Genomic DNA, 16,236 nt, shown 5'->3' with positions numbered 1-16,236 from the left:
TACCTGTTATTTGTGTGAATATCAGTCCCATCTAGCTGCCTGAAGTCTGGAGAAAAGATTTTATGTGAACGTCCTCTGCTTGCATCAAGCAGAATTTGATCCATAAGCATTCTTTAGCTTTTAAAGCAAGTTAGATGGGCAGTGGATAGTGAGAAACATGGAGTCAGGAAGATCTAAGTTTTATTCTGAGGCATTTATTAGCTGTGTGACCCTATGTGTTGTCATTTAACCACTATAGACCCTGGTTTCTCATCTGTAAAATGAGCCAATAGTATTGGACTCAATAACATCCCAGGTCCCTTTGCTCTCTAAATCAATGACTGCACTGCCAATTCTTACACCTTGATGTGGGGACAAGGTCAACTCTCATTTTAAACCAAAGTGTTATACCAGTGGTGTGCTGGCAAATGTTTAACAATCAACTTTCCAACAACACACTTTAAAGTTCTCTATTGTTAATATTCTCTCCATCATTTTTTTAAAAGTCTAGACAATACACAAAACAACAAAGCAATCCCTGATTTATATCATTTGCCAATTTACAAGGCTTAAATAATTATACTGAAAATTTAACAATCACTTCTCCCATCAGTAAGATATGGTTTCAGCACAATCTTGACTACTCAGGCATGCTTTACTCTCTAAGCAAAACTTTGAGGTAGGCAAAGTTCACTTTTGGCATTATAACTAGGATGAAAGGACTGGGATTTTACTCCACGCACCGACATAAGAACAGAGGGTCAGCAGAGAGGAAGAACTTCCTCTTCTCAGTGGAAGAGAAATATCTGTTTCTGAATGTCTTGCAGTTCTCAACCAATTCATGCTCCTTTTGAGGTTGGGAGAGAAGGCAGGTTCCAGAAGTTTGAAGGAAGAGAGGGAAGGGAAAGATTGCTACTTCTCCTGGTATGACTGTGCCCACAGTCCTACTACCCGTCCTGAGCCTTCCTGTGCCAATATGTCCCTAACAATGAACTTGTCCTGAGTGCCATGTTTTCTAATTACAGCTCTGATTAGTGGCCAAAAGTCTCAACTGTAATGTCCCACACTATAGACTTTTCGTTCCATCCTCTTATAACTGAATTTACCTTCCTGGATTCCACTGGTTAGAAACCCGGGTTTTTGTAGATACTTTGACAAGGTAATTTAACCTATGGTGTTAATAGATACTAATGTTTATTTGCATTTAAATGGTATCTTTTGGAAATAAAGCCTTGAGTGATACTAATTTTGTGCATTTCAAGGAAGTTGGTAGGAGTCTCTCACAATCTACTTTTTAGGTAACCACCTTCAAGAATTTTCTGTGATTGCCCCTAGAGAAAAGTGCTTACTCCTCACTTTGAATTCTCATAGCAATTTGTCCACAATTCTCATGCACTTAGCACATTTCATCCTGTATTTTAGTTACTTAGGAACATATCTTAAGTTCCTGCTAGACTGTCAGTCAAGACCACCTCTGAGGTGAGGGAACCGATTGTATTCATTTACCTCTCTATCTTTCCCAGTGCCTGAAATAATGCTGGGTACGTAGTACACATTTAATAAATGACTAAATGGCTAAATAAATAACTGGATGTTCTGCTTTGAGCAAAATAAGGCAAGCAACATAATAATGCAGATAAAAGCTTCTCTTGGGTTTCTGGGATATGAACTAAGTGAGCTTGAGTTTAAATAGGCAAAGAGAATTGGAAAGGTGAAGTAATTACTTTTGATTTTAGAGAAAGTTTACTCAGCACAAATAATAATAATGAACCCAACATTGGTACACAATCTTATACTATTCAAAGTACTTTTACATCTAATTCACAGCTGGTATTTCATAGAATTTTAAGGTATATGTATGCATATATGTATATACAGAAAAAGTACATGTGTGTATGTGTACCTATACATACATATGTATACATAGATACATATATGTACTGTGTGTATATCTATGTGTCTGTCTCTTTCTCTGAGCCAGTGGGTAGAGTGCTGCACCTGGAGTCAGGAACACCCAAATTCAAATCTGTCTTCAGACATTTACTGGTTGTATGACTGTGGGCAAGTCACTTAACCTCTGTTTGCCTTAATCCACTGGAGAAGGAAATGGCAAACCATTCTAGTATCTTTTCCAAGAAAACCCCATGAAGAGTTCAAAATGACTGGATGACTGAACAACAAATATGTGTGTATGTACACATACATACCACATGTCTGCATGTTTTCACCTTTACATATATATGTGCATGTGTGTATTTGTATATACATAAGCGCATATTTGTATGTATTGTGCATCTGTATGTATACATACATATACTATATATATTTATATATAATACTATTTTAATGTTTACAGAGCACTATATGTATATCTATACACACACACACACACACATATATATTATTATGAAGTGGGTACTATTAATATCCTCATTTTACAGATGAGGCTACTGAGGACTGACATTCAGAGGTTAATTCAATTGCACAGAATTATACAGAAAGTAAATGTCTGGGACAGGATCGCCAACCCAAAGTCCAATGGTTGTTACTGACAGAATTCCAGGGCACTCTCACTACTTTCTCAGTGAATTCTGCACCTGGCTCAGTCACCCTCTTCATACCAACCCTTCCCCTCATACTCTAGGGTTAAGTAGCACTCGTGTTGATATCCCCTCAAATACCCTAACTTCCCATTCTAGTCTATGGCTCCTCATCCTACTCAATTGTTATGAATTGAACCGGATATCCTTTAGGTATCTCAAACTCAACATGACCACTTCAAAACTCATCCTTCCCCCAAAATCTACCCTCTTCCAAATGTCTCTATTACTAAGAAAGATTGTGTCATCCTTCTACTCACCCAGTTTCACAACCTCAATGTCATTCTTGACTCTTCACTCTCACTTACGTCACAGATCAGATCAATTGCCAAATCTTGTAGTTTCTATGTCCACAACATTTCTTGTATGTGCCCCTTTCTTTCCTCACATAATTATGATCCTAGCTCAGTCCCTCATCACTTATTGCCTTTCTCTATAATCCAAAATAAAACCAAATTAGAGGCTTATTTCAAATTTACAGATTTTGAAGTAATTCAAATCATATTACTCAAGTTATTTTACAAAGCAAAAAAGTAAATGCCTAAAAAACATGGATATCATGTTAAAGACGATCAAATGAATGTGAAACTGATTGAGGGTGAGTCCATGTGTAATAACTTCATTGATCTCATTGCCTCAATTCTTTCCTCACTCTGATTCATCTTCCAAATGACTGATTTCTGTAAGACACAAATATGACCATCTCAATCAGACACTCAGTTTATAACACTTATTAAATGCCTTTTATGTGCCAGGCACTGTGCTAAGCTATAGTCTTAAATACTGTGTACGAAATACAAAAATACAAATACAAAAAGAGGCAAAAGATAGTCTCTCTCCTCAAGAGGTTCTCAGTCTAATAGGGAAAACTAGTGAACAGATATGGAAAAACAAGCTATATACAGGAAAATGAGGAAATAATTAGCAGAAGGAAGGCACTAGAATTCAGAGGGGTTAGGAAAGGCTTCCTGTAGAAGGTGAGGTTTTAGCTGAACCTGAAGGACGTCAAGGAAGTTAATTATCAGAGAGAGGGAAAGAGAGCATTCCAGGCATGGGAGACAACAAGAAAAATGCCTAGAACTAGGAATAGTGTATCTTTTTTGAGGAACAACAGAAAGGAGGCCAGTGTTACTGGATCAAAGAGTGTGTCAGGGAGTTAAGGTATAATAGGAAAGAAGGGTTGGAGGAGGCCAGATTTTTAATGTCATCGAATGCTAAGCAGAGGATTTTGTATTTGATCCTGGAGGCAATAGGGAATCACTGGAGTTTATTGAGGAGGGGAGTAACATGATTGCATCTTTGTTTAGGAATGTCACTTTGGTGGGTGAATGGAGGATGGATGAGAATGAGGAGAGACCTGAGGCAGCAGATCCACTACTATTGCAATGGTCCAGGTGTGAGGTGATGAGGGCTTACCCTAGAGTGGTGACAGTGTCAGAGGAGAGAAGGAGGCATATTTGAGGGATGTACAAAGGTGCAATTGAAAGACCTTGGCAACAGATTGGACATGGGGGAATGAGAGATAGTGAGGAATCAAGGATGACTCCTAGATTGTGAATCTGAGGGACTGAGAGGGGCATTGCCCTCTTCAGTAATAGGGAAGTTAAAAACAAGGGACGAGTTTGAGGGGAAAGTGTTGGATATGTTGAGTTTAAGATTTTTACTCGATGTCTTCTTTGAGATGTCTGAAAGCTGGAGATGTGAAGATTGGAAGTCAGCAGAGAGGCTGGGACAGGAGAGATGTGATCAAGAAGTGAAGTTGTCATAGAGGGAGAAGAGAAGAAGACCCAAGACAGAACTCTGTGGGGTGACTATGGCTGGATGAATGATCTATGAGGCTCCAGCAAAGGAGACTGAGCACAATCTGATAGACAGAAAGAGAATCAGGAGATAGTGATATTCCAAAAACCTAGAGAAGAGAATGATCAGTAGCGTTAATGGCTGCAGAGAAGTCAAGAAGAATGAGGACTGAGGAAAGACTATTGGATTTGGTAATTAAGGGATCACTGGTAACTTTAGAGAGAGCAGTTTTGTTGAAATGCTAAAATCATAAGCTGGATATTAAGGGGTTAAGAAGAGAGTGAGACAAGAGAAAGTGGAGGCACTCATTGTAAATAGATTTTTCAAGGAATTTGTCCACAAAAGGCAGAGGAGATGTAGCATGATAGCTAATGGGAAGAAAACTGTGAGGGTTTTTTTGAGGATGGGGGAGAGTTGGACATGGTTGAAGGCTTTAGAAAATGAGCCAATAGACAAGGAGAGATTGAAAATAATTGATGAGTGAGAATGACAGGGGAAGCAATTTGATGGAGAAGATGTGATGAAATGGGATTGCTTGAGCTGGAAAAGAGGTTAGCTTTGGTATAGAGTAAGACTGTCTCATTATGTGAGACAATGAAATGAAGGAGGAGATAGTAGCAGAAAGCATGTGAGTGCTATGAGATGAGGAAGAGGGAAGAAGAGGGAGCTCATGGTGAATTTTTTTTCTGAAAAATATTTTTTTCTGAAAAATATGAAGTAAGGTTCTCAGATGAATTAGTAAGAGAGAGAGAACCATGGGAGTTTTGAGGTGGGATGAAAAGGTATAGAAGATCCCTATGGAAAGTGGGATAATAAATTTATAAGGGGGTATAGAAGGATCAACTAACAGTAGTGAGGGCCCAGTTGATGTTGTATAACATAAATTCGTGGTAGACCTACTCAGAATAGTTGTGTGATTTTTCTCTATTTGGGTCAGCAGCACAGTAGTGTAGAAGTGAAAGCCTCAGATGATGGGAGTGATCTAAGACTGAGGCTTGGCATGACACTATTAGTGATGTGAAAAGGGGTTCAGGAACTCAACAGAAGAAGATCGTATGGATTTTAGCTGGTTCACCAAAGGATCAAGATAGGGAAAAGAGGAGAGAGTGGCTAATACAGAGCAGCTGGCCTGAAAGAGAGTTGAGAGGTTAAGGGTTTGATGGTCACAGTTTGGATACAGAGTAGGGTTTTGTAAGAGAAGAGAGAGGGAAAAATGGAAAGCCAATAGATTGTGGTCAGATAAGAGGATTTCAGAATTTTTTAACATGGAGGTGGTACATTTTAGGGGGATGGCAAGATCAAGGATATTAACATCTTTGTGTGTAGCCTAAGTGGGGAGGAGGAGGGAATTATGGGAAGTCAGTATATTGAGGAGTAGGGTACTTGAGGGAGTGTCAATATGCATGTTGAAGTCCCCTAGGAGGAGGGCAGGAATTGGGGAGAAAAGAAAACTTGTGAGCCATGTACCAAACTTGTTAAAGAAGGAAGGGAAGTGACCTGGAAAGTGATAGGAATGTCACTCCCTTACCTCTTTCTGGCCAAGCAAATTCCAGTGGCTTCCTATTACTTCTACAATAAAGTATAAACTTCTCTTTAGCATTTAATGCTTTTCTCAAACTAGTCCCTTCCTATCTTCCCAGTCTTTCACATCACTCACTTCACACTCTGCCATCTTGTCACACTCCTTGTTGTTCCTCACACCCAACACTGTATCTCTGAGCCTTTTTTACTGACTGTGTCTCATGCCTGAAACATTGTACCTTCTCAATTCCCAATTCTTAGAATCCTTGGCTTCCTTCCTCTTTTAGCTGAAAGGACAGTCTGCAGAAGACCTTTCCTGATTCCTTCCCCCAGCCCTGCTCCTGTCAAAGCCTTACCCTCTAAGATTATCTTATATCTATTCTGTATACATCTGACTAGATGTATATTACAATATAATATGATGTAATGTGATATAATATAACCATATAATATCGTATTATATATTATAATCTATTAATACATATATAATAGATACCTATGTACATGCCCATATACTTTGTAGTACAGCATATGCATATGTGAATATATAATGTGTACTTTCATATATGTATATGGCATATCCACATGTATGCACATATTATAGAATATATATACACATATATACATGGATATACAAAGAAGAAAATAGGAATGACCCTCAGTATACAATAAGTACTTAATAGGAGGCAGCTAGGTGGCTCAGTAGATAGATTGCTGAGCCTGGAATCAAGAAGCCCTGAGTTCAAATATGTCCTAAGACAATCACTAGCTCTGTGACCCTGGGCAAGTCACTCAATCTCTGTTTGCCTTAATCTTTCAGAGAAGGAAATGGCAAAGCATTCTAGTAACTTTGCTAAGAAAACCCCCATGTACAATAGCAATGTGCTATGGTCCATGGGATCATGAAGAATCAGACATGATTGAATGACTGAACAACAATAAATACTTAAATGTTGATTGGTTGGTCTGTTTTTATTATTTTATCTATATAACATACTAGGATTGTAACTAGATTTTATTAGCCCCATCTCCAGATGAAGAACTAAAGTCCCAAACGTTAAGGAATTGTCTCTAGGTCACACAACTAGTTAGTAGCAGGAGATCAGGGTTTTCCGCTCTTGATTCCTATCCAATTCCTTTCCTTTACACTATACTGCTTACTAAATGAACTCAATGAGATGTCTAAAATGATCAGATTTACTGGATGACTACTGCTAGGCAGCCCCATTAAATGTTGTTCTTTCCACACATTTAAATCTGGTAAAATGTAATCCTAATGCATTCTATTAGACATGGAAGCCAAGTCTGAATTTCACCATCTCAATGTGGTAAACATCATTCAAACAGCAATTTTTCAAAGGTTATAATCAGCATCACTTTCCAGAAGCATCAGGAGTAGCAGACTTGTTGAAAAGGACTAGGACTCCAATGCTGAAGTTGGAACATGCTCAAACTAATTTAATCTAAATCACTGTGTATCTTTTTGGTATATAGTTATCCTTTCCACATAACAACTTCCTCCATTGTGGTTTTGATATATTGTGAGTCAGCATAAGAAATTAAATGGGAATTTGGGGGGAGTTTTGCTAAGGCCAGCAGATGACACAGAAGTTTAATAACTCAGAAATTGATAAAGTATATGAATAATGTTGCATAATAACAACATATTTTATCTTTTAATGGCATAATAATTGACTTCTTTTCTGATATGAAGGGAGGGCCAAAAAATTTTACATGGTTTTTCTAGTTCACAGGGTGCCATGCCCCTTATGCCTATGAAACAGAAGGGATAAACATATATCCTTTGTCAATCAATCAAGAAATCAACAAACATTTATTAAATGTCTACCATATATCAGGGACTGTATCAGTTGCTGGGAATAGAAACACAAAAGAGAAACCCTCCCTACCCTCAGTGAACTTATATTATGTTGAGGGAAATAGCCTGTACATATAGGGATATATTCAAAATGCATGCACAATAAATATAAGCCATTTGGGAAGGGGAAAGGTAGCTGTAGAAATTAGGCTTCCTGCAGCAGGTGGTGCTTGAGTTGAGACTTGAAGGAAACCAGAAATCCTTCCGGGAAGAGAGGGAGTACATTCTAGGCATGTGGGACAGCCAATGAAAAGGCACCAAGATGGAGATGGAGTTCAGTTATATGAAGAATGATAAGAAGATCAATTTGGTTTAACTGTTGTGTGTGTGAAGAGCAATATTATAACTCTGGAAAGGTAGCCTGGGGGTCAGGCTAGAGGAGTTCATACTTGATTCTGGAAGTAACAGGGAGCCTTTAGGGTTAATTGAGTAGAGAGTGACACAGCAAACCTGTGCTTTGTGCTGTGTGCAGGTATGTGTTCTTCTTTGTGAACAGTTTGCTTCCCTTACCTGACAGAATGGGATCTCTTGAAAATCAAAGGCAGCCTACAACAGGACCTGATGCTTAAACAGGGACTTAATAAATGCTTATTGATTGATTGAACAAATACTTTTTGTTTGTTTCTACAGTATGAAAGGTGCTAGATGAAGGAATCAGAACCATTTGGAAATTTCAGGAAGTTGAGCTGCTGGTGTGGAGTATAAGAATTACTGAGAAAGAAGATGGAACTGTAACTGAGTTATAAAACTTGACTACAAGGCTTAAACCCATTAAATTTAAAGGCACCTCCCAATATGGCCCCATTCCACTTCTATGGCTTTATGGCTCTCCCCTATACAAACATGCCTTGCAGTTTCCCATCTCCAAGTTTTTACTTATAATGTTGCCTTGTTCTGGAATTCCCTCTCCTATCAGTTCTACTTTCTGAAGGCTGACCTATCCTTTAATGCTTATTTAAAATTTTACCTTTTTGATGAGCTCTTCCCTGATTATCCCAATAGGAGCGGTGTCTTTCTTCTCTGGGTATATGTATACATCCAATACAGTTTTATTTTAATGTTACTCGTGTATATGTTTTATTTCCCTTCTGACACTGAAACATCTTCAGTCAATAGACAACATTAAGAGCTTACTATGCCCCTGCTCTAAGCACCCTAAATACAAATTCAAGCAGAAGATACTACTTATCCTCAAGAAGCTTCCTTTCTAATGGGGAAAGAAGCACATGGGGTCTTATAGCTAAATCCAAGAGAATGAAGAAAGCCTGCTCTGAGAGACTTCCCTCAAATGGAGGTTCCAGGAAGAACTCACCAATGGGAGCAAAGACAGGAAGCAACTAAGGCATGGTAGCAAAGTGTGGAGAATGAGGGATGACTGGTCTGGGATCCTTCCCCAAAACAGATTTCTACAGGTTTGTGGCTATGTTTTATTCTTCCTAGACAAGAGAGACAGCCAATGAAAAGGCACGGGGTTCAGTTGTATGAGGAATGATAAAAAGACTAATTTGGTTTAACTGTTGAGTATGTGAAGAGTAATGTAATAGCCCTGGAAAGGTGGCCTGGGAGAGATATATCCATGACACAAGGTCTCACACATAGTAGGTGCTTAATATTTCTCAGGTTTCTGTAAGAGACACAATGTCAAAAAGAAAGGCAACTCATATCATATGAAGTACTGTGTTCACTTTTGAACACCATGTTTACTGAAAGACATTGATAAGTTAAAGAACATCCAAAGAGGGGACACCAAGATGGTGAAGGGTCTTCAACTGAGCCATATAAGAATCAGTTGAAGGACCAAATGGTGGTTGGATAGGATAGCTTTCTTCAAATATTTCAGGGTCTGACTTACTATTGGAAGAGGTAATAGACTTGCTTTATTTGGCCCCACAGGGTGAAATTGAAAGCAGTAGGTAGAAATAGGTAGGAAAACTGAGATTAAATATTAGGAAAAACTTTCTAGCAAGTAAAATTGCCCCAAAGAAGGGTAGTTGTGGTATCCCAGCTATTGTAGGTGTTTAAGCAGGAGCTACTTGGCCAGTTGTAAGCTACATTATTGAGAAGAAACTTTTCCAGGTATGGCTTGACCAGATGGCCACTGAATTCCCTTCTAACTCCAAAAAATATAGATTGTGCCGAGTTCTGTCATATATAGATTTTGGAATGAATGGTTAATTTCAAGGAGGCTGCAGGAATGTTCAGCCTCATAGAGTTGGCACAGAGAGGGATAGTAGACATAATTCAATCCAACCTTGACCTAAAGATGAGAAAACTGAGACCTAGAAAAAATATCTCTTTTGTCTTATTTTATTTTTGTTACGTTTGAGTTTCAAGCTATTTCCCTCCCTCCCAGCTCTGTACTTGCTAACATTTAACACAGATATATATGTGAAACTATACAATACATAGTTCTGATTATCAGTTCTTTTTCTGGAGGTAGATAGCATCTTTCTTCATAAATCTTTTGTAGCTGATTTGAATATTCATATAACTCAGAATAGCTAAGTAATTTTCTCTTCAAACAATATTGCTGTTACTGTATGCAACATTCTAGGTTCTACTCATTTCACTCTTTATTATTTCATGGAAGTCTTTCCATGTTTTCCTAAAATCAACTTGCTCATCTTTACTTACAGCACAGTGGCACTCCATTACAATCATATACCACAACCAGTTTAGCCATTCCCCAGTTGATGGACATACCCACAATTTCTAATTCTTTGCCATTACAAAGAGAGTGGCTATATTGGTATATACCTAGCTTCTGCCAGACTGCTTTCTAGTTTTCCCAACAATTTTTACCAAACAGTGAATTCTTATCCCAAAAGCTTAAATCTTGACATTTATCAAACACAAGCTTACTATAATCATTTAATACCAAGTATTGTACGTCTGCTCTGTTCCACTGATCTACTTTTCTAATTCTTTGCCAATATCAGATAATCTTGATAACTATTTCCATGTATATATATATATAATATAGCTTAAGGTATGACATAGCTAAAACTCCTTCCTTTACATTTTTATTAATTCTTTTCATATTATTGACCTTTTGTTCTTCCAAATAAATTTTGTTATTTTTTCTAGCTCTATTAAATAATTTTTGATAATTTAATTGAGATGACACTGAACAAGAAAATTAATTTAGATGAAATTATCATCTTTATTATATTGACCCAGTCCACCCATGAAAAATTAATGTTTCTCCAATTATTGTGTGATCTTATTTGTATAAAAAGTTTATATATATATATATATATGTGTGTGTGTGTGTGTGTGTGTGTGTGTGTATGTTATTATGTTCACATAGTTCTTGGGTCACACAGCTAATAAGTATGAGGCTGACTCCAAGTTCAGCATTCCTTTTCCTGCACTGCTTTATTCCACACACTGTGTCTCCTAGTTGCCTACAAGAATCATTTCTCCCTGAACTACAAATCCCCAAAATGCCAGTTACAGCTCAAACCATAATTATACATACATTTGTAATATAGAATCCCTTTATTTTTACTCTATGTGTGTCTCTCATTTTAAAATGTGTTTCCTGTTAACAACAAATCATCAGGTTCTGGTTTTTTATCCATTTTGCTGTCTATTTCCCTTTTACGGATGAATTCATCCCCTTCACAATCAAAGTTATCATTAATTACTAGTTATATATATATATGTATATATATATCCCTCCATCCTATTTTCCTCTCTCTCTCTCTCTCTCTCTCTCTCTCTCTCTCTCTCTCTCTCTCTCTCCCCTATTCTTCCTCAGAAAGTTAACTTACTTCTGACCACTACCTCCCTAATCCACACACCCTTATAAATGTCTATCCCTCATCCTATCCCTTTGCCCTCCTATTTCTTAATATACACAACTTTCTAAGATCCCCCTCCCTGTCCTGTCACTTTGCCCTTCTATTTCTCTGTAAGTTAAGAAAATTTAATAACCTACTCAATGTATGTTATTCCTTTGTTAATCCAGATCCAATGAGAATAAGGTTCCCACACTATGTGCCCTCCACCCCATCCTTTCCTTATTTTAACAGTTATTCCATTCACACCTCTTTTGTATGAGATAATTTGCTCCATTTTATCTCTCCCTATCCAATTTTATTGTTTTAGGCTTATCCTGTCATAATAATAATAACTCAACCCCAAGCTCTTGATCTTTGTATATTCTTTTGAACTACTCTAGTAATGATAATTCTTAAGAGTACAAATATAATTTTCCCATATAAGAAGTAAACAGTTTAACAGTTTCATTCTTTTGATTTTGTTTTACTATTTCCTAATGTCTTATCAAGTTACTAATTTCTCCTTACCGGGTTCTAAGAGTTAAGGAGTTATTTCCCTCTACTACTCTATTCATCCAGTGTGTGCTAGCTCCTCCTTGGTAGCAGCCATAGCCTGGGGCTACATGTAGTCAGTATGCCAGTGCCAGAACCAGAGAACGGCTCCTTCAATCTTCCTCTGGTTACCTGCCCAACCCCCATTTGTGGGGTGAAAGATTCTGGAGCTAAGGTTTCCACTTACACAGCTGCTCCCAGGGCTTGCTGTTTGTTGACCTGTAGTATGTACCCTGTGGGTACCTGCACTTCCATCAGGCCAGACCAACACCCTGGGTGGTCAAATCTTTCCTAAAGCCTTCCCTGTTGTCTTAGGCTGCGTAAGATATGTAAACACTATCACACAGGAAGGCTGCTAGCACAGGTTCACTCTTGATCTGGTCAGACAGGAAGGACAGGAAGACAGCTTCAGAGGGATTGATAATCTTGCTTTATTCTAGTCTAGTCTTCTCCAACAGGTTGCTAATAATAGGAGCCCAACTCCTACAGCATTCTCTAATCACCCTTCTGCAAGAGGTCAGCAAGAAGGGTGGAGGGACAACTACTCCTACCTCTGGATGAGACAGGCACAGCTTGTGCTTCCTCTAAATCCCCCCAAGTCTTGGTGGGGGCTGATCAAGGCACTCACAGCATTCCAGCTTGTATATTCAACCCTAAGGGTTCCCCACTCACTGACCAGTGCTGACCTACTTTATAGGGCAACAGACAAAGAAGACATATTGCCAGCAATAGCCTCACAACTTTATATTATCTCACCATTCTATCTCACTGCACAGTTGCAGTGGATATTTACAATTTTAAACACAAATGTTTATAGTTTTTTTATCATTATGTAATGCTGTTCAAGTGTGGTGAAGATCTTTAAAAGTCATGAGCCTAGGAAATAGAGATTGTTATGGCCATGGATCCTGGGAAAATAAATGGTAAGACTTAAAGGTATTATTTTAAGTTATTTGTGAGAGGATTTGGGAAAGCCAGCTAGTTTTTTTGCTTTATTTCACCATCTTCCCACAATTCCCTTGAAAAGACATCTCACAGTTGTAGGCACAGTACCTGGCATATAGTAGGTAATTAATATGTGCTTACTGATTGATTAATTATCACTTCTCAGAAGTCAAAGGCATCTCAAATTATTATAGGTAGGATGTTCCTTTGATAAGTCCTTGAAGAGAAACAGAAAATCATTAAAAACATGCAAACACACAAATTTCTCTGCAGATTTGTTGCATCTATCACTATTTCAGGTGAATTCTCACAACAGATTCTTATCCAGCAAGTCATTGCCTAGCAGGGTCAAATGTCCTTAAGCATGTGCTAATAAGTCTGTATCTGTGTTTTTTGGCTTTCTTTGTATCCTCAGAACTTGGTATGGTTCCTGGCACTAAGTGGATGATTATTGACTAACTGTCCTCTGCACATGTATGCATGCATATACCTAAGTTTTATCAGAAAAAGACTCAACCAACTTGGCATTTAAAAATATGTTTAAAGATTTAGGCCCTTTAATTGCCCCTCCCATCCAGACCGGGGAGACAATAATTACAGCTGAGACTCTTTCTAGTCCCTTGGGAAATTACCAGGCAAGCAGATAAATATGTGTTCCAAATTTCAATACCCCTGCCTCACCCCCCCACACCCTACAAGCTGAACTTCCTTGTTTACTTATTTAGAACCCAGCAAAGGAAGTGGTAAAGGAAACGAGCTAGCTGGTTTTCTGAGAAGAAACCATATTTGTTCGTAGAGGAAGCCGTTGGAGTCTAGGCTACAACTGCCTTGTAATGCAGACACCAAGTCATCTCATCTTATGAAGGAGAACTAGGTGCTGCTGGAAAACTCAGAATCGCTGACTTTCACTATTGTCTCTGTCAATGGGTATCCCACTCATGGCCTGAGTCTGTGGGTCCTCCAAACAACTAGACAGAAATGGCTTTGAGCAATGTACCCTACCGGTCCGAGGTCCTGGGCTGGGGTCCTGATGAGCTGGCAGAATACTTCAAGAAGGTGAGTTTTTCTTTTTCTTTCCTTTTTGGTGAAAGGATCTTTCCCCTGGAGTGCAAAAGGATGAGAACTGCTTCCCAGCGGAAAAAATTACCAGATGATCATGGTCAGGCTTTTAAGATAATCAGTCATGGGTCCTTTTTTCCTTGAATTCTAGGCTTGGACTGGATTTGATTTCTGAGAATTCCTGAGAAATTTCTGAGAAATCCCTAGCCAGCCAATCCCCCCTGATAATCTTCTATTTGATTTGACATCATACAAATGTCAATGCAAGGGAATGCTCTCTGAAGTATTCCAATTCTCTTCTTAACTGAAGACTTTAAAAATCATTCCTGGGACATGGGGGATCCTAACATTTCAGAGCCCAAAAAGATCATCCTGTTCAATGTCCTAATTTGACAAATGAAGAAATGAGGCCCAAAGAAGAGAACAGATGACTTATATAAAGCCACAGAGTTAATTAGTGGCAAAATAGGTTCTAGTAGCCAAGTTTGCTGAGTTCTAGTCCAGGTTTCTAATAAGCTGTGAGGGAATGAAAGATTTAGGGGGCCAGGTAAGGACAGAGAAGTGCATATTCTGGGTGGGGGAAATTTTACTCCAGGGATCAGTGAAGGTACTGGTAACAGCTACTGGTGACTCTGACCTTCCAAAATATGGCAGCCTCTCACATCCAGCGGCCAAAGCCAAGTAACAATGAGAACCAAGTAATTTTCAAACCAGCCTTCAGGTTCAAGGTTTGGGAGTGATCCTGGAGCCAGCAGAGTTATTAGAGGCATGAGAGAGTAGAACCTGGGTTGTTCTAATCATAGAGAGGAGAGCAGAAGAGAGGAGGGGAAGCAACATTTCCTAATGAATCAGTAGGAAAAGACTTCCTAAGACTCCCCCTCAGAAGAGAAATTCATTGATCATCAAATGAGGTAATATATGTAGAGCATTTTGCAAATATTAAGGTGCTCTACAAATGTGAGCTGCTATTACTCACCTCCCTTAATTCCCTAGATAGGAGGGCCAGGAAAATGGAGGAGCTTCATCTTCCTGTCTAATTGCTTCATTGGTTTAGTTTTTCTTCCCCAACCGAGTAGCAACCTTGAAAGATGGGACTACATATTCTGTTTCTTGGCAATCCCCTTTCTTACCTATCATATCCCACAAAGTCTATGGGGCAGGAGCTCTATATTTTTTGATTAACTTTCACTGAAGAAAGTAGAATCAAAATGACCTCTAAGACCAGAGTGGTCCATAATCCATAGATGAGGAACTAGAAGATCTGACCTCCACCTCTACCCATAACTTGCTATGTGACATTGGACAACCTTCTTCCCTTTCTGGGCCTTATTTTTCCAATCAATAAAATGGGAGAGAGGGTAAGCTCAAATTTTCAAAATCCCTTTTATACATTTCTTTTCTGAATGGAGCTTAATGGGAGCAAGATTTTTGCTTTCTTGACTCTTGTTGGTAGGACTCTCAGTTTACATCTCTAGAATTAAAGTCGCCTAGGCCTAAACCAGCACTATGCAAAGACCCTTCAGTTACTAACAATAAGTTAGAAGGATCCAATATTATTTTCCCCAGAATGCAGGGATACCAGACATTATCAGGCAAAGTCCTTGAGGACGTGAAAGCTTAGCCAGAAAGTTCAGTCTTAAAGAGCTAGTAAGGCAGTGATGCCAATATTCTATCTATGACTTTATGTGATAGCAACCTCTTTCTTCATGGACTGGACTTCCAACCCTTTGCAATGAAGAACTACCCATAGCAGCAGTCTGAAAGCTTCTTATAGCAATCTGAGTGGTGGCAAGTCTCCAGCTTTGGGGGAAGAGAGCAAGTTCTGTAGCCGATTCCCCCATTGGAAGGCTCCTAAGGTGATCTGAAGATGGAGGAGGGGGTAGCAAAGGACAATTCTCTCCTGCTGATGACAGTGTTCTTCCCTTTGTGTTGGCAGCTTAACTACAAAGACTGTGAGAAGGTAGTGAAGAAACACCTTATAAGCGGTCCAAGGTTTCTGGTAAGTATGGCCAGTTACGTAGCTAGATTTCTCTTTGAAATTAGAATATCTGAATGCTCTTCTCCCTGCTGCCCCACCCCACTGGTTTCACAATACAGTGATCCTGGACCAAGCTGA

At 38.8% G+C, this 16,236-nt stretch overlaps 1 protein-coding gene across 1 annotated transcript in view; it reads left to right on the top strand.

Moving 5' to 3' along the window:
- Positions 1–13,843: 13,843 nt before the first annotated feature.
- The window catches only part of LCP2 (lymphocyte cytosolic protein 2), a 66,892-nt gene continuing 64,499 nt past the window's right edge, over positions 13,844–16,236 (top strand). Inside the window, exons 1-2 of the mRNA XM_072630944.1 lie at positions 13,844–14,117; positions 16,057–16,119. Of these exons, the coding sequence (XP_072487045.1) occupies positions 14,040–14,117; positions 16,057–16,119 (141 nt within the window). The 5' untranslated portion in view covers positions 13,844–14,039. The remainder of the gene's footprint in view (positions 14,118–16,056; positions 16,120–16,236) is intronic.

The sequence above is a fragment of the Notamacropus eugenii genome, chromosome 1, assembly GCF_028372415.1.
Source record: "Notamacropus eugenii isolate mMacEug1 chromosome 1, mMacEug1.pri_v2, whole genome shotgun sequence".
Classification (NCBI taxonomy): domain Eukaryota; kingdom Metazoa; phylum Chordata; class Mammalia; order Diprotodontia; family Macropodidae; genus Notamacropus; species Notamacropus eugenii.
This window is presented reverse-complemented; position numbering and strand designations above follow the sequence as displayed.